Source organism: Mus pahari, chromosome 14, assembly GCF_900095145.1.
Source record: "Mus pahari chromosome 14, PAHARI_EIJ_v1.1, whole genome shotgun sequence".
NCBI classification, from domain to species: Eukaryota; Metazoa; Chordata; class Mammalia; order Rodentia; family Muridae; genus Mus; species Mus pahari.
In genome coordinates, this window is record NC_034603.1 from 57,109,434 (window position 1) to 57,130,219 (window position 20,786).

General features: G+C 44.1%; 1 protein-coding gene across 2 annotated transcripts in view; it reads right to left on the minus strand.

The window, feature by feature from the left end:
- Ankfn1 (ankyrin repeat and fibronectin type III domain containing 1) overlaps window positions 1-20,786 on the minus strand; it is a 308,072-nt gene that overhangs the window by 41,479 nt on the left and 245,807 nt on the right. For both annotated transcript variants that reach the window (XM_021213428.2, XM_029546190.1), the window contains 5 exons: window positions 15,501-15,608; window positions 9,897-9,996; window positions 9,372-9,504; window positions 8,768-8,884; window positions 2,561-2,776 (listed from right to left, as the gene is read on the minus strand). In XM_021213428.2, the coding sequence (XP_021069087.1) occupies window positions 2,561-2,776; window positions 8,768-8,884; window positions 9,372-9,504; window positions 9,897-9,996; window positions 15,501-15,608 (674 nt within the window). The remainder of the gene's footprint in view (window positions 1-2,560; window positions 2,777-8,767; window positions 8,885-9,371; window positions 9,505-9,896; window positions 9,997-15,500; window positions 15,609-20,786) is intronic.

The window sequence follows — 20,786 nt, forward strand, 5'->3', positions numbered from 1 at the left end:
CGCCACAGAGCTGAAGGGATGGAATAGAAATATTACCCTAGCTTCAAAGGGATACCCCAGAGCGTGACGTGAGGTGCCAGGAAGACGCTAAGACCTCCGCTGGCATAACTTATATCCTTCAATTCTTTGAGAGAAGAGAGTTTGGCTTGTCACTGGGATAGGTACGCAGCCATCTTTGGGCCACTAAGATCTAGCTGAGCCTTCATGATGAGTTGGTGAAGCCAACTCCTGATAGAATTATGTCTCCGGTCTTCAGTGTTTGGCCGCCAACCCTAAGAGTCTTTACTCGCCATTTCCCATCCAGCATAAGACCTGCCTGGGAAGTCAGGACAGAAAAGGTGAGGGGAGGAGAAGGGACGGGTGGGTGGAATGACATCAAGCAGGAATGTGCCAGTCAGCAGGGGGTGAATTTTCCACTTGGATCTGTGTGGAAACCTGATCCCACCTCTATTTTTGGTCTCCTTCTCTAAGAACCTTTCACCAGATTGGAATTTTTCTGCACCTGTAACACATTTTTAATGTAATAAGTCTAGGAGAAACCAGGTATTATATCATGCTGGGGCCTGTGTTTCTAGGAGTAAAGGTAGCCCAGACCCCAGTTTATCCCTATAGGGGATTAGTGTATTAGTCACCCTGTAAAAACTAAATTTATTATGATTTCTTAAATGTTTCTTTTAGCACTTGCTTATAAAAGGTGAAGAGAGGAGCCAGGAGTGTGTCTGTGTTCCCTGCCCCCACCCCTTCTCTCTCTCTCTCTCTCTCTCTCTCTCTCTCTCTCTCCCACACACACACACACACAATGAACCCAGATTTCATAAGATCAAATCCACAGCCTGGAACACTCAGATTACCTGTGCCCTGTTGGACTTTGGTCCTGGTGACCAGGATCATTCTTGTATTGGACACATCTTGGGAGCGAAAGTGAGTAAGCTATCGAAGGTGAACATGGGTAGGCAGGGTGGCTGAGGTTGGGATTTGTCTGTGTGGAACAGGGCCCTTCCTTCCCTGTTCCTCAGAACGGACTCATCCATGATATGTGCCCATGGCTGCTCTGCGCCGATGTTCTCTACCTAACTGGTGAGCTCCATCCAACCAGTGGATTTTTAAAATAATAAAAGAACGAGAGGGAAGCAGTGTGAAGTCCCTGTCACATATAAATGTGAGCCCCTGGGGGAGCCTGTGGCTAGTGCTGCGGTCTAGCCCAGGTCTGCTCATGAGTTGCTCCAGTTTAGATTTCGATGGCTATTGGGAGCTCTTCTCTTCCACCCCTCACTAAAATCCTAAGTTACTATTTACTCCCAAGTCTCTCACTCCTCCCACAGAATGTGATTGACAGCTGAAAGATGGCTTCCAGTCAGACTCTCAGTGTTGGTACTTTGATGCTATCGTGTCAAGGGCCACATTCTATGGCGTGCAGCATCTGAGGCTAACGCAGTTTCTGATCCTGTCTTTCAGACAAAGGATGCAGGGCTTGTGAGAAGGCTGAGCAGGTGAAGATGATCACCTGCAAGCCTAATGGCCTGAGCTGGATCCCCGGCACCCACAAGATAGAAGGAGAGTGGATCCTTGCAAGTTGTCCTTTGACCTGTGAGTGTGCGCTGTGACATACACCTTCCCCTTTATAAAGAAATGCTACACAAAACAATATAAACTTTTCAATGCTAACTGCTGCAGTGCTGGTGGCCTTGGAAAAGGGCTTGCACAAGTGGAAGACTATTGGGGGCCAAAGCTTCAGTAGCCTCAGCCAGTTGACCTCTGTGTGCCCCCCTGTGTCCCTTAACCTCTTTGAGCCCCAACCGTCGAATTCCTAAATTGGAGTTAATCGTGTCTTGCTGTTCTAAGAGGGTAGTATGAAGAACAGGCAAGAGTGACTATGCATGTATGTAATCCCAGTTCTGTTAGGCTCCACTCCCGCACCAAGTTAATGTTTGCAGCACTCTCTGTAGACTGCCTGCTTGCTTGTTCGAGTTCTTCTCACTATTTCACGAGTGTTAGCGTTTGTATCTTAATAATTGTACCTCACGAGTTTCATGTTTTGCTTGCATATTCCTCTGATGGGGAGAATCTCGGAGGGCTATGGGACCTTCGGGGAAACAGGACCCAGATGATGGGGGTAGCTCACCATCAGGGGAGAGTATGAAGGATATCAGCCTCATCCAAACCTTAGTTCCAGCCACTCAGGACTTCCTGATCCACCATGGCTGAGCCACTGTGCTGTGCATTTGTTGTGATGGACTGTAACAATCTGAAACTGCAAACCAAAATACAACACCCCCCCCCCCCCGCTATGTTGTTTCTCTGGGTGATGATTTGGTCATAGCAATGTGAAAGGAACTCCGCGCATTTTCAGAGCGACTGCTCTTCAGAAGGCTTGACTCGTTCTGTATGTAGACAGAGATCCATGAAAGCAAGCCCCAGCGTCATTCCTAGGTGTGGAATCTGAACTCACCGCAGGGCTCTACGGTGCCATCATTGATGGTTCTTGGTATACTGTATTGGAGATGCCGTAAATGTATCCGAATTGCAAATATCAGGAAATTGAAAAGAAAATCCTACATACCTGGATGGTTATCAGTAAAATATCTAAGGCTGTTGGCTCTTCGGGTGTTGAGAGAGACTTCCTCTGGCTTTGCAGTTTTGAGATTTGCATCCATTTGCCATTAAAAAAGGAATAAAGCATCTCCACTTCTCTGATGGTAACGATGAGGATGTTGCCATGGCGATCTTTAATGGGCTCATAGTAGAGTCTTCCCAAGTTGTGTGTCCCAAGTAAATTCTACAAAGCAACAGATTACTGGTAACTCAGTTGATATCATAAAACGGAGCAACAGGACCACACCAAAAGCCACAGAACAACTGGATTTCTGAGGAGCTGTTTGCCTTTTTACAGACTTAGACTTCGTGTAGGTGGGACTGCAGAAATGTGCGTAAGAGAAAGCTCAAAGAAAATTCTTCACTGTGAGCCTGCAAAGATTATAGCAAGAGGCACAGACGTTATATTTTTTTAAGCAAATTCAATATCTGTAAATATCTTTTGCCCACACAGACACAGCAGCACATAAACCTCAGTGACCAGCACTTGAAGAGAATCCCAGATGTTTTAAAGAAAAATGTCTGATATTTCAAGTATGCTCCTTGTGGAGTTTTCAAGAGATCTCCAGTAAGTGAGTATGAGGTGGGTTGTTTAAAATGGAGAGGTGAATTGACAATGTGGCACATTGTACAGAGGTCCCCAGATGACTGTGCAGTACCTGTAAAGTTCTTTAATCAGCATTGGCCTGGTTTGACTTACTTGCATCTCAGGGAGTTCTGCCTACTGAAACGGTTGTTGAAGTCGCTTATAAACTCTGTCAACAGAGCAGACAATGCTTTTAGAAAAAATAGGAAGAGAAGGGTGCTACATAGCATATGAAGGATCTGAGGCGTGGGTTATTCAAATAAACAGGAACTGTGGAAGTCCGAAGAGGGTGAAGATCTCTAGCCAAGAATGCTAGATGATTAGGGTCAAATCCCATATAATCCATTGCTGGTGTGTGTGTGCATGTGTGTGTGTGTGTGTGCTGTGTGTGTGTGCTGTGTGTGTATGTTTGTGTGTGTGTGTGTTGCTGTGTGTGGTATGAACTCACACAAAGATGTGATAATGTATCAGCGTGAAAGCCAATATAGAACCTGAATTTGTAAAAATGACAAGGTTGAGCTAAAGTTAAATGAGCCAGCTGGTCAATTTTTAAATCTCATACCAGGGAGCGCTCCCTCAGAGATAGGAACTGTGTTTTAAGCCTTTTATTTTTACTCACAGAATGAGACACAGAATGAGCAAGGAGTTTCATAAATAATTACTTGACAAAATGTACTTGGTAAGATTAAATCTTAAGTGGTCCAATCATTCAGATTTTTCTTTCTTTTCTAAGAAGTTACTTAAAAATCACACACACACACACACACACACACACACACACACACACACACACACACTCCTTTGGTAAGATCTTTATTCTATATTTCTGTCATACTGTAGTTCTATATCGGCAGGTTGTTATATGAGCAGTGTTGTGTTGGTGAACTACAATACCAAAACAAGCAAAAGAACCAGGAGTGGGATGACTGGTTTGTAAGAAGGGACAGTCTCCGTAGTGTCGTCCTCCATTCTGGGCTACAGTGGGTATGATAATAAGTCTTCAAAGTTTCTGAATATTTAACACTTGGTTTTCCAAGCCAATAATGAGTTGGTTTAGCAGACTATCAGTACTTTACTCCTACAGCTGTTGGGTTTCCAAGGTGGCTATCATTCATTAACTATCAGACTGTTTACTCTATGTGGTCCCAAACTTCACCATCTTAAAGGTCTTTACAGTTAGGCATCACTCTGGCTAGTCCTTACCTCAGAGGGTGTTCAGGGGATTAAATCAAGCAACACATGCAAACATATTTCACAAATTCTCAAGCCTGCTACCTGGTTGACTATAGGATTTTATAAATCTGCTGTAATTAGAATCTTCTCTAGGTCTCCAACTATATTTTCTAGGTTCAGTCCAGTTGTATGTTCTCTGGGAAGACATTTTTTTTTTTTTTTTGGTTTTTCAAGACAGGGTTTCTCTGTATAGCCCTGGCTGTCCTGGAACTCACTCTGTAGACCAGGCTGGCCTCGAACTCAGAAATCCGCCTGCCTCTGCCTCCCGAGTGCTGGGATTAAAGGCGTGCGCCACCACGCCCGGCTGGGAAGACATTTCTAACTCTGTTATGGGTTTAATATGGTATATCCCCCACAGGCTCACTGAGAGGGGATTGGATCACGAGGGCTAATCTAATCAGTGGATTCTGCTATTGGTAGATTCATAATTTGATGGCATTATTGGAGGTATCGAATATGAAATAGAAAATGAGACCTGGTGGGGAAGTAGGTCCCTGAAAGTGTGCCTTTGAAAGGTTTACAGTGTCCCTGGATCATCATGTATTTCATGCTCTCTGGACACTCTCTGGTGGGCCCATCCCCCACTGCACCCCCTGCACATGCACATAGCCATGATATTCTGTCTTGCCTCAGGTGCCAAGCAGAAGAGCCAAACTGGGTGGAGACCTCTGACACTGTGAGGTGGAACAATGTCCTCTCTTTCTTTAAGTTGTTACTTTCAGGTGTGTCAGAGCGATGTAAAAGCTCTCCAATATTATCTCTGGATAGACTTCACCAGCCTCTATTTTCTTTCCTACTGTCTGTCTTGTGTACAACCTTCTTAGTATGTGTCTGGCTGCACTGCATATAATTGAAGTGCCTGTCCAGAGGCATAGCTCTTTCCTTTCTGTGTCTCTGGATCCTTTGTACAGTGCACAGGAAGAGCTCAGTAATAGTTGACTTACTCATTTTCCATAACACATAATACATATTCACGATGTACTAACATTGTTGTGACCATTTGAATAAATTTATGAAGAAAGTCAACTTATGATTTACTGTCATGTTTGGAAAGGTCTTCTTTCCTCCTTTCCTTCCCCTTCTTTCCTTCCCTCCTTCCCTCCCTTCCTTCCTTCCTTCCTTCCTTCCTTCCTTCCTTCCTTCCTTCCTTCCTTCCTTCCTTCCTTCCCTCTCCAAGAGAAGTCTCACTGTGTAGCCCTTGCTGGCTTAGAACTTGTTATGTAAACCAGGTTGGCCTTGACCTCACAGGCCTATGACTATCTCTTGAGTGCTGTGATTAAAAGTGTATGCTACCCAGCTGGATAGGTTTCTAATAGGTTGAATAAGAAAGCACTAAAAGTCACCCTGATTGTCTTCCTTCATATAAAAAATGTTTTGGATAGCATTTGTTCCCTTGGGCCTGAAAGAGAAATAGATTCTGACAATACATGTCCTGCTATGTTAGGCAAACCGGCTCTTCCCGCTTCTGCCGCTCCTGCCTGGAGAATTGGAAGGAGACCTGTGTGATGGTTAGAGGCACCATTGTTAAAGACCTTCAGTTTGAGATGGTATGAAAAGTTAAAGAAGCCCAGGGGCAACTAGAAAAAGTGAAATTTGGGGTTGTTTTTTTTCTTCTACTTGAAAAAGTAAGAATGAATAGCATCACCCATTGCTCTCTAGTTCTTGCTCATTTCTATGAACTGTGGAGGAAAACATCTAGTGTAAAACAATCTGCACCGTCCTTCCAGAATAAGTAATTTAGATTCCTCTCCGTGTGGCAGAGGAAGCTTCCTAGGAAAGAATCTTCCGGAGAGGACAGGCTTCACCGTTCTCTTGACAGAACGAGGAGTGTGGGTGGGGCTTGCTCTCTCTTTAGTCCTTCTCATCTTGACTCGTCATCCAAATGCTGGTACTTCTGGCTTAGGTAATTTTAGTTAATCAACAAATAAAATATAAAGCTACATCATTTTTTTTTTCTTAAGACAGGGTTTCTCTGTGTAGCCCTGGCTATCCTGGAACTCACTCTGTAGACAGGGAACTCAGAGATCTGCCTTCCTCTGCCTTCCAAGTGCTGGGAATTTCGTTAGGCTATTTCTCAGAAATGCCAGACCGTAGTCCCACTTTCCCTCCTCCCCCAAACACCCTGGAACTCCCACCCATGCAGCCCCATACTATGAGTGAGGAGTCCCAGCTTTGTGGCAGTGTCTGCTTTGCTGGCTGTTGTCCCGCCAGTGCAGTTTTATAGGCGTGGAAGTAGAGTTGATGGGGAAAGAGGAATTGATGGAGAAGGAGAAGCTAAGCAGTTCTTTCAAGGAAGTTAGCGTGAGGAATGAAAAATGACTGTTTGGTAGCTGAGAGGGTATCTAAGGGCACTTAGGCATGGGGTTAACTTGAAGCCAACTTTTTTTTTTTCAAGATTTAATCTTTATTATTTTCATTACACATATACGTGTCTGTGTGAAGGTCTATGCAGGTAAATGCAGTGCCCATGAAAGGCAGAGGCAATGGGTCCATCTTCACCTGGGGTTACGGGTGGCCATGGGCCACCTGATGTGGGTTTGGGGAACAAGGCCCTCTGCAAGAGCAGTAAGTGCCCTTCATCAGTGATCCACCTCACCAATCCGAGCGGAGTATTTTAAAATGCAGAGAGGAGAGATGAGATTCAGAGCACATGCAGAGGCTAGAGCTTTTAGTCGGGAGGGTGAGGCCGGCTTAACTGTAGGAACAAGGGAGCCAAAGGAAGAGAGAGGGTTAGTGTCCAGGAAGCTTCTGAAGATCCGGTGGTGGGAAACCCTTCGCATCTCTAGGAGAATTAGTGAGATGGTCACCTGTTGGCAGGATGGAGGGTGTGGTGGATGGGAAGGAAGGCGGAGCAATGAAGAAGATATTTTGAATGGTCCATTATAGCATGAGAAAGTGAGTTACTACAGAAATGCTGTGGGACCACTAGATAGCATCCAGGAGAGACTGGTGACCGTGTACATAGCAGAAAGCCAGTCTTTTGCATGCGTACGGTCTGTTTCTTTTCAGAAATCCCTGAGAAACTACTTTAGTGAAGACATGTTGGATAGATTTAGGCTTCTATTTTTTTTTTTTCAAGAGAAAAATCTAGAATATTTTCAAGGAGTGGTTGTGATGTACTAGAACTCTCAGCTTGGTAAGAGGGAAGTGGTCTCAAAAGACGGCGGGATCAGAAGTTTGGAGTGGGGAGTGAGGAAGCCCAAAAGTGGGGGTGAGGATTGGGCAGGGTCACACTGGCTATCATGGTGTCCCTCAGCATCTGACTATAGTAGCTCACAACAGCCTGTTCTACTCAGGTTGATGAGAGCATATAAAAGTCTTCAAGGAAGACCCCAAGATACACACCACCAAGAACTTTGCTTGAAATTCTAAGGTGGGTCAATCTTTGTTCAGGCCTATCCTAGCTGGATAGTGGGCTAGTGAAGGGGCTGAGCCTCATGGAAATGTTCTTTAGCTTAAAGCAAAAACAGTTTGGAAGATGGTGGCACAGTCCAACCAAGTGGGTGGGGTGGCTTAGTGATGAAAGGAGGTGCTCTGAGTTTAGCCCCGACATCGTGGCCCAGGTCCAAAGAACGGCTCCTTAAATTGTAGGAGGAGTTTCTCAATCAAGAATGAGTTGTAGAGAAGAATATGACAGAGATCTGTAAAGCCATTGAGGACATGAGGCAGTTAAGGTCTGTGCAATGGAGTATGTCGGGGGTGGGGTGGGCAAATGTAACCTTTCCTAGCAATGTGGTGATTGTTATGAAGTTACAGGGTAAATTGTTACTATTGCAGGGCTTCACATGGAGAAATTCTTGCAATTGTAAGTGGAATTGGAGCTCGAGGAGTTTTTAGGAACTCTTTATCATATCATGGTTGGTGTGGGTCTGCTAGCCAAATACAGTTAACTCTCCCGTTAGCACAATTTCTAGAGATGGTAAGAGACAACTTTTGTGCGTAGATTTACATCACTGACAGAGGCTCAAGGTTCTCTTAAGGCTTTTTAGAAACAGCACATCAGGAAGCTGCCCTAAGCCCCTTCTGCTCTCTTACGCCTTCCAAATGCTTCTACAAAGCAGCACTGGTCCTCAGTGATCTGGTCAAATTTCCTTTGTTCTACAGGTAATGAGAATTCACCCTGAAGAGTTGACTGATAAATATCAAGTGGAGATTTCTGATCTCCTCACTCTTTAAGATTCCATACCAAAGCCCACCATGGGTAGGCCATGGCCCAGCTTGTCCAAGAAACCTTCCTGTGGCCAGGGATCTGAAGAAGGAGAGACCCCTGCCTCCTCCTTCTCCTTTCCAGTAGGATTGGTGACTGAGCACTTCCAGTTTGAAGACACTTCCCAGAGCTCCAGCCCGGCCCCTCACCTGTAGCTGGGCTGTGGCAGCAAGCATCTTCTGCCGAGTTTGCAGCACGGTGGACGAGGACATGGATATGGGTACGCTTTGCCTCAACCACCTGATGTCTTCCCACATACAAGACAGCTGCAAAAGAAGTCACGAGGTCAGATCAGCGTCCCAGCCAGAGAATGATTTAGGTTGTGGCATCAAAGCAAAGGGGGGGGGAGAGGAGGAAACCTGACCCCCCCCTGATATTTGTTCTCCTCTCCATTTTCAGATACACACGAAACAACTTTTTGATCTCTGTCCAATTGGAAAAAGATCTGAATGCTAATGAAACAGTCAGATCTACATTTTAGTCTTTGCCAAATGATCCCATAACTCTGAACAGTGGAGACAGGATCTGACAGGATGCACGCTTCTTTGCTTTGAAAACGTAGTGGGGACACTGCTTTGGCCTTTAAAAGAAAATGACATGGGGCATCCTGGGGCTGTAAGGGTTCGCTGAGATAATTTACTCCCCTCCCAAAACTTTGATCGTGAGAAACCCCTCAACTAAAGTTTCGGAAATTTATGTGCATTAACCTTGGTGCAAAATAGGGAAAGACAATGAAATGAGAACTCAGTGTACCTTCATGAACCACAGAAAATCTTGTGTAATAGAACTGGTGTGAGAGTCATCTATTTCAACAATTGGTATTTGGTCTTCATTGGTGACTAACATATTGTCTTTATAATAAAATATAGTGGCTATGTAAAGTCCTCTGCAAAGAAAAAGAGAAAGGAAAAAAAAAGTCTTCAGCTATTTGCTTTTACCAAACTCGAGGAAATTATCCATATCTACATATTTGCATATAGATATGTGTATATAATTAATTCTATTATATATACATATATAGCTAAATATATGTGTACATGTAGAATTAGTGAGTTTTAGACATATTGCAAGCTGAATTGAAAACAAACCTAGGAACATATTTTTACTATGTATCACAGATTTACTGGGTAGAACTTAGAGATTGGTATCTTGCCCAAATTCTCAGAAGAATCAATTCTTTCAATAAAAATACAAAATTTCCACTCAGCTTCCTCTTAGACCTCCAGCTAGTCCATTCCTGAGACGGTAAGACTTCCTAGACAAGTGTTTAGGACCCACCGTTTCAAGGTCTTCACAAACTTGTTTGAGGAATGGAATAGGTGCTTCAGGCTCCTTGACACTGACTGCTTGCGGCCTGTGGTTTGCAGTTTTGAGCTTTCTAGAGTGGAGAAAGAAGATGCAGTACACATTCCATCTGACAGATCAACATTCCTGCCTTGTCTTCCTATCTCCTCTTGGCCTTCCCTTGTCCTTGTGATATCACTTCCCAATGTCATACAGGGGTCCAGCTTATTGAGATACCAGTTGCTATGGCTAGAATTGGAAACGCCCCTAATAGGCTCCTGTTCTGAATTTTGGTCTCCAGTTAGTGGCGTTGTTTGGGGGTGTTGATAGTTTGAAGGCTTTGGGAGGGGAGGCCTGGCTGGTGGAGTTAGGTTACTGGGGCCAGGCCCTTGGGGGAGGGGGATGTCTGTTCTGCTCTCTTAACTTTCCATTCCCCAAAGAGTGAATGCAATAGCTGCTGTGTACCCCTTCACCATGCCCTCCACACCATTGGCCATAAGAGGAAGCAAACCCTTCTTCCTTTAAGTATATTCTGCCTGGTCTTTTGCCAAAGCCATGTAAAAGGCACTAATACCCCAGTAGTTGATTCAACTAGCAGCTTTTCACAAATGTTGGAGGTGAGCAATATTTATAATTAAGGTCTTTTGTTTATAGTCTCATGGTAAGTGCTTTATTATCAAGATAAAAAGAGAGGGATCAATTCCTTTTCCTTCTCAACCTCCACCAGCTGGCTCTCTAACAGTTAGCTACCACGTCTCAACCCTTCCAAAGTTCATCTTGTTAGTTTATATATCCAATTAGATCTTTTCCTTATAGGATTGATACGAGCACATTACAGAAGATCTGGAGAGTAGAACAAAGAAAGAAAAGGGGCAAATGTATACTAAATTCATCCTGTCAATTCATATAACTACAGTTAGCATTCTAGGGTATTAATTTCTAGTATGTATGGTTCCTTATGAGAAGATCTGAGGTTCCTGGAGAGACTGATAAGATCTGTATCACAGCTCCTGCTCAGGGGACATTACAGAAGATGGGGCAGCAAGACTGGAAGAGCTGAAGACTAGGAAGTCTGCTCTGGAATAGTCTGTCTTAGAAATGGCTACATAAACAAAACAGGAACAATGGTAACATCAATGAACATGTTACCATGGAAAGGGGCAAATTTCTCGAGAAAGATCTACAGGAAATGATGCTGAACCCCCCCACCCCCCAGGGGACCACTGAGAAGTAACCTGGTTCACCCTACATGTTCCATGACTGCCAGCAGGGAAAGAGGCACAGATGCAGGTAAAACCAGGAGTTTCTGAAACTGCTTAAAAAATCAGACTTCTAGATCTCCTATACTGCATAGCGAGACAAAAACGGCTTTCCTACTGTAGGTTAAAGTTAGTGGCTTATTCTCTGGGAAGAAAAATAAACAAGAACAATGGGCCACAAAAGCGAAGCCTCTGAAGTAGGAGACAGGGAGACCTCAGGGACAATAGGAAATGGGATGACGTCGGTGATGCTACTAATACGAAAACTGGTAGATTAAATGAAAGCTTTCATAGATAACATTTACCCATTCTGTTCTCAGAACACACATACTGAAAGTTATACTCTCTAGGCAGGACCCCCGGAAGAAATGTCTCTGAAGAAGTTCGCAGGGATTACACCCACAAGTTATGCCATTGGTAATCTTCCAACGAAAGCATGACACCAGTTCACCTGACAGTGAGGCCTGTGAATAAAGTTCCTTGTCCATGTCCCCAGTGGCTATTGATTGCTCATCTTTTAAACCTGAGCAAACGCCAAAGGCTCATTAGGTAGTTCAGAAATAGACCCACCAAAAAACACAAAGCCCCAAACCAGGGAAAAAGAACAAGTCTGTACGGAGACTGAAGGGGAAACTTTTAGTTTCTTTGCAAAGTTAGTTAAGTCAAATGATGTTTTGCTGGGGCATACATGTGAACGAATGTCTTGGTAAAGCAGACACGTGAAAGAATGTTTTCCTGAAGGAGACACAGGTGAAAGGATGTTTGATATAGCAAACACATGGAAGGACCTGGGATGAAGGAGTATAAATATGACCCCACAGACAGTGGGAGATGAGCACTGAGCCTTGGTTTGGTTTGGTTCACCTTGCTATTCTTTGCTAAAGACATGGATGTATTGGTTCTCCTTACATAGCATTGTTGAACTCAACTTGTGGTGATACCACCATTGAGAGAACTCACCAAGAACTGTTCTTGCAGCAGCTTTGCCTCAGGATGGTTGGCAAGCTTTGCAGTTTCTTCAGGATTGAACTAGAGCTGTTGGCTCATGCCTGGTGTTTGCCTTCCCAAAGAACTGGACTGTGGCTGCCACTTTGCGCATGGTGTCTGCCTGCCTAGAGGACTGGTCTACAGCTGTTGACTTGTATTTGGTGTTTGCTACAGGACTGAACTGCTGAGGAAGAACTATTGCTGAACAAATCCACTTCCCCTATAACCTTATAACTTTTCTCTTCCTCTACCTCTGCTGGGCTAGAGGAGAGGTTAAACCCTTATTAAAAGTAGGTTGCAAAAAATTCATGCCTATGGGAGACTGTGTTGAGAAAAATACAACATGGACCAAAGTAGAGCTTGCCAGTAATATCCTGAGAGACGAGATGCCGAACTCGGATAACAGCAGGGATTATTAATTTTTTAATAGTAGAATGAAAGTGCATTGAGAATTTAAAGTGTTATCAGAAAGAAAAAAATGTTATCAGCCACTTAGAAATCCAGCAGAAGGCTTAAAAATTGCAACTGATACATTTCTTGAGAAAGTGGAGCAAAAGGGCTTCGGAACAGAGAGTCGAGGGGACCAGTAAGGGAAACTGGAGGAACTGGGCTAGGCACCATGTGTGCACAAGCTGAAATTCCAGCACTCAAGAGGGAGAGGCAGGAGGATCACTGAGAGTTGAAGGCCAGCCTGGTCAACCAGGGATACAAGCTGAGACCCTACCTTAAAAACAAAGGAAGAGCAAGGGTGGGAGACAGAAATAAGGATACTACGTTAAAAGATTTCAGCCTCAGACTAACCGGAGTTCTAGTAGGAAATAAGAGGGGCAAGAAATAACAAGAAAATAAAGTTCCGTGATGGGAGGCATAGACTTTCATATAGAAAGGCCTTGAATGGCCTTGGAAATGACTGGACAGGGCTCAGGGATGAGTACAGATGCTTTTCCATTGCTTCAGCACTGGAGGCTGCTGGGTATTGGTGAGTACCCCCAGCTCGGTACAGTGGAGTCCACCCCTCACGCTTTAATGCTAGGATGTGTCAGTCAGTCGCTGTGGATGGAGAATGGTGCCATTTTCCCCTTGCCAGACCAATAACTGAAAATGAGCTAGGGTTTGTGAGGTGCTTTTGTTGTGATGGGTGTTTTGAATCCATTGCCTCTTGGCAACAGTGCAGGTTAGACAGCCTGACTTTCTGATGAAGAAGCTGTGATCAGTGCTGAGTTTAATGCTCTTCCCCAAAATTAGAAATGGTAGAACTTTTTTTTTTCCTTTTTGCAAGTTTATAAAGGTTTATGTCCCCAATAAACTACACTATCTCGATGTAACTGAATATCCAAAACAACGGTTTTGTGGCTCCCCATAAGCAATCTTTACAGTCTCTGCTTATCCTTTGAAACTCGGAGTTATGTTGAAGCATCAATTTTTGTCTGTAAGGTAATTTATTTTATCCTGATGGGTCATAGGTCAACCTCTCCCTAAGTTTGTACCACAGAATACAAATTCTATGGCAAAGGTTTTATACGGCTGAAGAATCTGGAAAACGCTTGTTTAATCAAGTTTGCCAGGTCCTTTAGGGCAGTCTTTAATATTTTGATGTCTAGTTTACGTTTCCATGAGAGGAATGAAGAATTGGGTGTCTCCTATCTTACCTTACCTTACCCTCTCGAGCTGTGCCTCTCACGGGTCTGCAGCACCTCTCACGTTGTCTATATTATTTCAGTGCCCAGGATACACTTCAACAAATCCAAAAACTGTCCCTTCTGGGGAAGGTCTTCTTTATTCCTTAGCTACAGCATTCCTAATATCATGTGTACAACTATGGTTGGGGAAAGGTGTGTGCGCGCATGATAAGAGTTGAATGGGAACTATAGAAATAATTGGGCCATCCAGGAAATTATTTCTTAGTTACTAGATAGTAATCATATAGTATGAGGGAGAGCATCGGAATCCTTATACAAATCAAAAGCCAACTCTCCTGGCCATGGGCAGTTTCAGCTCCCTTCCTAAGAATACCAAACACAAAACTGGCTATAGATGGCAAAGAACACCTTTCACACTGTTAGATCATCATGAGTTCATTTAGGAGCCAATAGGGAGGGGAACACGGGAGAGGCAGAAATGAGAGGGACCCAGGTGACACCCAACTTGATTAAATGAGCCAGGGAACCAAGAACTGAATGGACCCTGGTCAGTGTAGAATGCTGCAGGTCTCCTTTGTGGGGGCGGGAGGTGTCAAATCTTCCCAGAGACCCAGGGATGCAAAAGCCACTTGGGGTTTCTTCTTCAGCTGCTCTCGGACATGTTTACATCCCCCAGTGAGCCACTCATTAGAAAAACACCATTTTCTTGCAAACACTTGTCCTCCTCTCCAGCCAGAGCCAACATTTCTGAAGGGCCCTGTTGTCAGAGCTATACAGTAATTGGGAAACTTTTTGCTAATGCTAAGTATGATTTATGCCTCATCTAAACAGCAAGCACAGCATCTTAGCTTAAGCCATGGGTGTTTTACCCAGCTAGCTCAGCAGTGCCCTGCATCCAGGGAGCACAGGGTAGTTGGAGATCTGATGGGAGCATGGAAAATGAAAACTTTATGGAGGCTTTAATTCTCCAAATAAAACTAAGTGCCTCTTCCACGAATCATTACACAGATCAGAAACCTGACCCTGTCCCATCTGAGCAGCCCAAGCAACAGAGAAGCTTTTAAAAGCATCTCACAGAGTCTCTGGGTGAAGTGGGGCTAAAATGGATAGGAGGTGAGCTCTACTCCTGTCCAAATACTGGAATGGAGAAAGGCTAAAGGTCAAGGTGAGATGACAGTTCAGGGGGACAAAAATGAGGCACTGCAGGATGGCAAGTCCCAGGCCACAGCTTGGCATTATGACATTGGGCAGATCAACTTAGCCTCCCTTGCAGTGGCCAAAGTGAGGATGAAATTTTGGCATGGTGGATGTGAAGCAATTTTAGCAATTGATGTGAAGGCTTGTTTTGGTTGTCATCGTTGGAGCTCCCTCTACGATGCTCAGGGGGGAAATGTTGAGGGAGTTTTTCTAATAGGGTCCGAGGAGGAGTCTTGTGAAGGGCCAGTTCAGAGAGAATAGTAGCAGAAGCCTTTTTTTTTCCCCCTTGTGCTTATTTTCAAACTTTTTGTGTGGAGAGGGAGGGGAGGAAAGGAGAGGGAAGGCTCCGTGGAATGGTTAAAGCAAGATAGTGCTGTAAAGTGATTCCAGATGTACAAATATTAATATCTCCTTTTCCCTGATGAATGAGAAGGTATGACCCAGCTAGGAAACTGCTAAAATTACCGGCGCCACCGAGACCTCAGCCGATGGCCCAGCACAGATTTTATCCTTACCCCGGCAGCTGTAATGCTGATGAAGGGCTCGGACCTGCTGCAGTAGGCTCTCCAGAACCTCACTCTGTCCCTTGTGTCTCGGCTCTCTGTCATCATAGTCTTTCCAGTCTATTGAACAAAAGAAACAAACAGAGGGACATTTGAAAGCCGAGGCAGCCCCCTGCCCTGCCTTGCCTGAGGTGCTGGGGTTTTGTGCTCACTGCCCACAGGCTCCGTGGATGAGCACCCAGCACACGCAGAATTGGCAGGCCATGCCGACGGTTTGGAAGCTGCCATTGTTCAGAGCCCTGTGCAAAACAGTAATTGTGGTTGGCGTCTTGTGTTGGGCAGTTTGGGGGCAGGAGAAAATGATACTTGAGAGCCAAAAGAAATAGGGGATTTGGAAGTCCAATATCTCCTCTCCTAGCCCTCCCTTCCCTTTTTAGCATCCCCTGTCCTGATCAATGACCCCCGTTACCTCTTCAGTCAGCACCCCAAGTTTCAACTGGACTTTCGCAGTAGGAAAGACGGGCGGGAATGTGCAGACGAGATGAAATCCACAGTCCCAATGCTTTTATTGTAGGTTTCACACTTTTGGCCAAATTGACATTTCTTTCCAAGGAAAGAGCCCATGTCAGATGCCAAGAAATGGAAATCTACATTTTGCTCTAATGAATGTCTGCTTTGGTTAGCTGGCACAGCGGCCCCTGCACATACTCCGAGCCACCACCACCCTGTCTGCTAGGGCTCTAAATATACAGTATTAGCTTACATGGCAAATTTAAATTGCAGTCCCCACTGAGATTTCCTCCTCCTATTTTCATTCCATTTGGCTATAATGATATCAAGAGTAATAACTCATATGGGACTAATGTCAAGATTGCAGTTCTGCTGTTTACAGCTCTCCAGTTTTCCTCAGCAGGTCAGTCACTTCACTGTCCGTCCTCGCCCCTATTTTACCTCCTCTGAACATTTCAAAAGCAGCAGCTTCAAGTACATCCCTGTGAAGGCTAGTCACTCCACCTCGAAGAAGCCAGTCCGCCTCCAATTCCCTCCCTGAGAGAAGTGTTTGAATGTCTTCTGCGTTCCGATGCTCAAGTACTTCACGGCAGCTAGGTCTGAACATCTCACAGTGGTCCATGCAAGGCCCCAGGAATGGATACATTTAGGAGGAACATCATTGCTAGTCAACTCATCCCAGAGAAGGGTTCAAGTTAGACCAGGCATTGTGGAGTAAAGTTAGATCATGGGGTCCACTAAACTCCAGTGTGAGCACTGCCTCTTTCTGTTCCCAGCTCACTGAAGGCAAGTCCTTTCTATTGACAGGGCCCTCACTCCCTAATTTGAAAAATGAGGATGGTGTCTGTCTTGTGAGAGGTTTATGAGGACGATATGAGAACTATATTAGGGATCTGGCACGACGCCTATCCCATGACAGACATTCTGTAAATAAGGCTTGAAGGCCATTTAGTAGGGAAACACCAGTTTTTATCCCAACTGATGATTATCTAGGGAGAAAGGGGCCTCATAGATCTTCAAGTCCCTCTGCCTTCCCCTTCTCTCCTACAGGTAGTTCTTCATTTTACCTTGGGGAAGATGAAGCAAAAACATCCCTTCCCCACTTCAGCCCTGTCTGTCAGCTCGGCAGCCCCGCCAGCACCGTGGTGTGGTCTAGTGACCTTGGCTGTAGTGTTCATGTTCATTTCATTGTACTGCGCATGTTTATATTTTCTTTTGGGCAAGAGAGTTAGGTCTTAGTTGGAGTTTGTCTGTTGGGGCTCAGTTGTGGTCAACTCTGGAGACAGAAGATTGGCACAGGTGCCTTTTGTAGACTCTGTTCCTGTGGGCAGGAGCCACAACTGGGCTTCTGTCTGTCTCCTGATTCTCCTCTGCAAAGTCAGTCTTTTAAGCTCTTCTGGAGCACGAGATTGAAACGGGAGACTAGGAATCAAGTAGCATCCCCAGCACAGCGGAAGCGCTTGTTATCTCCAGCACACCGGAAGTGCTTGTTATCCCCAGCACACCGGAAGTGCTTGTTATTCCCATCACAGCAGAAATGCTTGTTATCCCCAGCACACCAGAAATGCTTATTATCCTGTCGGCATTCAGGAAGGCTGGCACTTGTGAAGTTTAGGGAAATGGCTGCCAGAGGCCTTTAGATCATTTATGGCATAATTTGCATCTGGACAGAGAATAAACATTAGCCTCATGGACTTGCATGGGTCACTGTTGCTGCAGTTGGAGGGCCTAGCTCTCAAGTGCCCGTGGCGCAGTGAGGATGAGCAAGACCCTGTACTCATGTAACAACACTCCTGGTTGGCTGAGTTAGGACATGGACCTGAACATGCTACTACGTTGCTCTAATGAGTCTTAATGCTGTCACCAGTACAAGGAGTGGGGTGGGGATTGTTGGAACTGGTCTCAGCGTCTCAGCTTAGCCCTATTACACGGGAGGTGAGCTGAACCTGATGACTTTACGGTACATAAGGAACTTGCTAATACTCAACTGCAGCCCAGGCATGCGCTGAACAATGCCAACATTTTGGAAAGAATGAGGTTTTTTTTTTTTTTTTTTTTTTTTTTTCTTTTTCCTCATAGATGTTTGGGAAAGTTCTGATGACTACACAAAATAGAAGACTTCAGGGATGAGGGAGAAAATTGAAAATATATTAAGAAATCAGGAACCTGACATGAGTAAACTCTGCATGGTAGGAAAAGAGCAGATTGTTCCACATAATACAGCTCACTGTTCTGGTAATGAGACACTTCAGTCACAACACAATGCAGAGCTTACACTCACTGGCCATATCAGGGTTTTCCTGATCGTAACTCAGACAAGCCTGTCTGGGTGCTTTTCTCTTATTATGTACCGTACCATATAACATAAGTCTATAAAAACACATTAAGGCCTTTTGTAAAAATATAAAAAAAAGTTTTATAGCTTACTGGAACATATTACCAAATTTCCAATTACTCTGTCATGTTAGAGTACATTGTCCCCTAGTAAATATCTGAATACTGATACATGTTACATCACAATGTCATATTCTGTTTATAAATAGAATGAGAGTGTTTTTATATTGTTCTTTCCAAGTGATATGGCATGTCTGCAGCGACTCTAACCATATGTTAAGCTTTCGGTTCTTTGCCAGCTTCCCTTGCTAATCAAACACACTGTTTTGGAAAGTGTTGCTATTTACTGTCTTAATTACCAATACATAAAGGACTCCTCTAAGCCGGGAACAACCGTTCTTGTCATTCCAGAGAATGACACATGAGCTTTTGGGAGAGGGGTCTGAATTGAATTTGTAGCTTATAGAACCCCAACATCTGAGCTTTAGAAGTTAATGCCTCATGCCTCAGATGAATTTGTGTGGGGTGTGCCTTTGGAATCTATTTCCCTCCTGTGCTTCCTTGGTAATGGAGACTAGTTTTTGTGTGTGTGTGTGTGTGTGTGTGTGTGTGTGTGTGTGTGCGCGTGCGCGCGCGCGCGCCCGCATGCTTTCTATTGCTCAATTTCTAATAATACACACACTCCTAATTTTTCTGATAGGGTTGGTTCCTTAGTGTCTTAATCTTGCAATTTCCAGTGTGTGTTTCTGATAAGTCTTCAGCAATGGAAATGTCCAAACAAGACTAATGATGAAATCATTAAATGAAGAGGGAGTCAGGGGTCTTGGAGAGCACTGGCATTGGTGGGCCAAGGCTGTGTATACCCTGCAGGACCACTCAATGCTACTGGAGGAGGCAGGCATGGCCTTCAGCCTACTCCTGTGTTTGATACTAGGGCTCTAGTTACTGAAGGAGACATGGAAGGGTCTTGACAAAATTCAGGTTTGGCTCACGGTTCATCTGTGTGCTGGTGTTGTGGCTTCCGAGAAAACCTGCATCTGAATTACAGTTCAGAAAGTTGGAGTCTGTAAATATGCCTCTATGTTAATAGCTCCCTCCTCATCAAAGGGATCCCTCCTATATAAACTTCTTAGGTTAATGCTGAACTATTTAGTCTTAAAAAGGTTATCTCTGATGGTGATGATGGTACAGATAATGACAGTGGAGTTTATCCACAAGGCAGTAGGGAAGATGTTGGACTTCCATGAGAGTAAGGTGAGACACTAATCATAAAGCCCGCAATTTATCACCTGATTCATAGTTTGTCTTGGGTCAAAGGTTGTTATAATAGTTGAAGAAAAACTCAGAAAACCCATACACTCATAATTTAGGCATCTACTGGTAAAGTGTGTGAGTGTAAGCACATGTGTGTGCTCATGTGGAGGCAGAGATGAAACTTGGGATCTTCCTTGGCTGCCACCCATCTTGGTTTTAGAGACAGGGTCTCTCACTGAGTCTGGACTTTGCTAGGCTGCCCAAGACTCCATCTGTTTCTGTGCCCATGCCAGCATTGGGATTATAAAACTATGCCTGGCTTTCTTGTGTGAGTTTTGGGATCCAACTCAGGTCCTCTTGCTAGTGTGGCAAGCACTTTATCAAGTCAACCATGCCCCCCACCCTCTGGGGGATAATTATAGGTAAACTAATGATTAAATGAATAGAGTTCCTACATTATTATTATTATTATTATTATTATTTATTAAAGCTATACTGTAGGATTTTTTGTACATCCATATGCAATGGGTTTTACATATTTTAATGATTGATTATGTTTGAATCTTTAATATGGATGTGAATATGCTACACTTCACTATTACACTAGTAGTGGGTATTTGTTTTCTTTGCTATAAATGATATTTAGCTTTTATTAATAAACTGCTGCAGTGCATATTCTGTGCAGAAGAATTATTTATCTGCACTTTTGTTTCCTTAAACTAGCTCCCAAGATGTGTAAAGTGAGGCTCTGGAAATGGGTATTCATAAGGCATTTGCATAAGATACAAGCTGTGTTCCATAAAGGATTGAGCAGGTCTCACTCTTACAAGAAACACATGGCAGGACTGTTGACTGTGGGATTAGTAACTTTCTAAAAAGATGAAAATACAATCCAGAGTGCTGGGCTCCTTGTAAAGGGAGTCTGCTCTTTTGTCTCTCTGAAGATGTTTGTTCTTGTTAATTAAATTTTCTGGTCATACCAAACAGGGAGTTATAACAAGCATACCAGGCATAAATTATTAATCTTCAAATGACTGGCAGAGGCCTTTGCTCAGTTTCTTAGCCACCACTAAAAATGTTAGACATTGTATTTGTGGCAGGGTAACTTGATTTAGAAGAAGAAGAAGAAGAAGAAGAAGAAGAAGAAGAAGAAGAAGAAGAAGAAGAAGAAGAAGAAGAAGAAGAAGAAGAAGAAGAAGA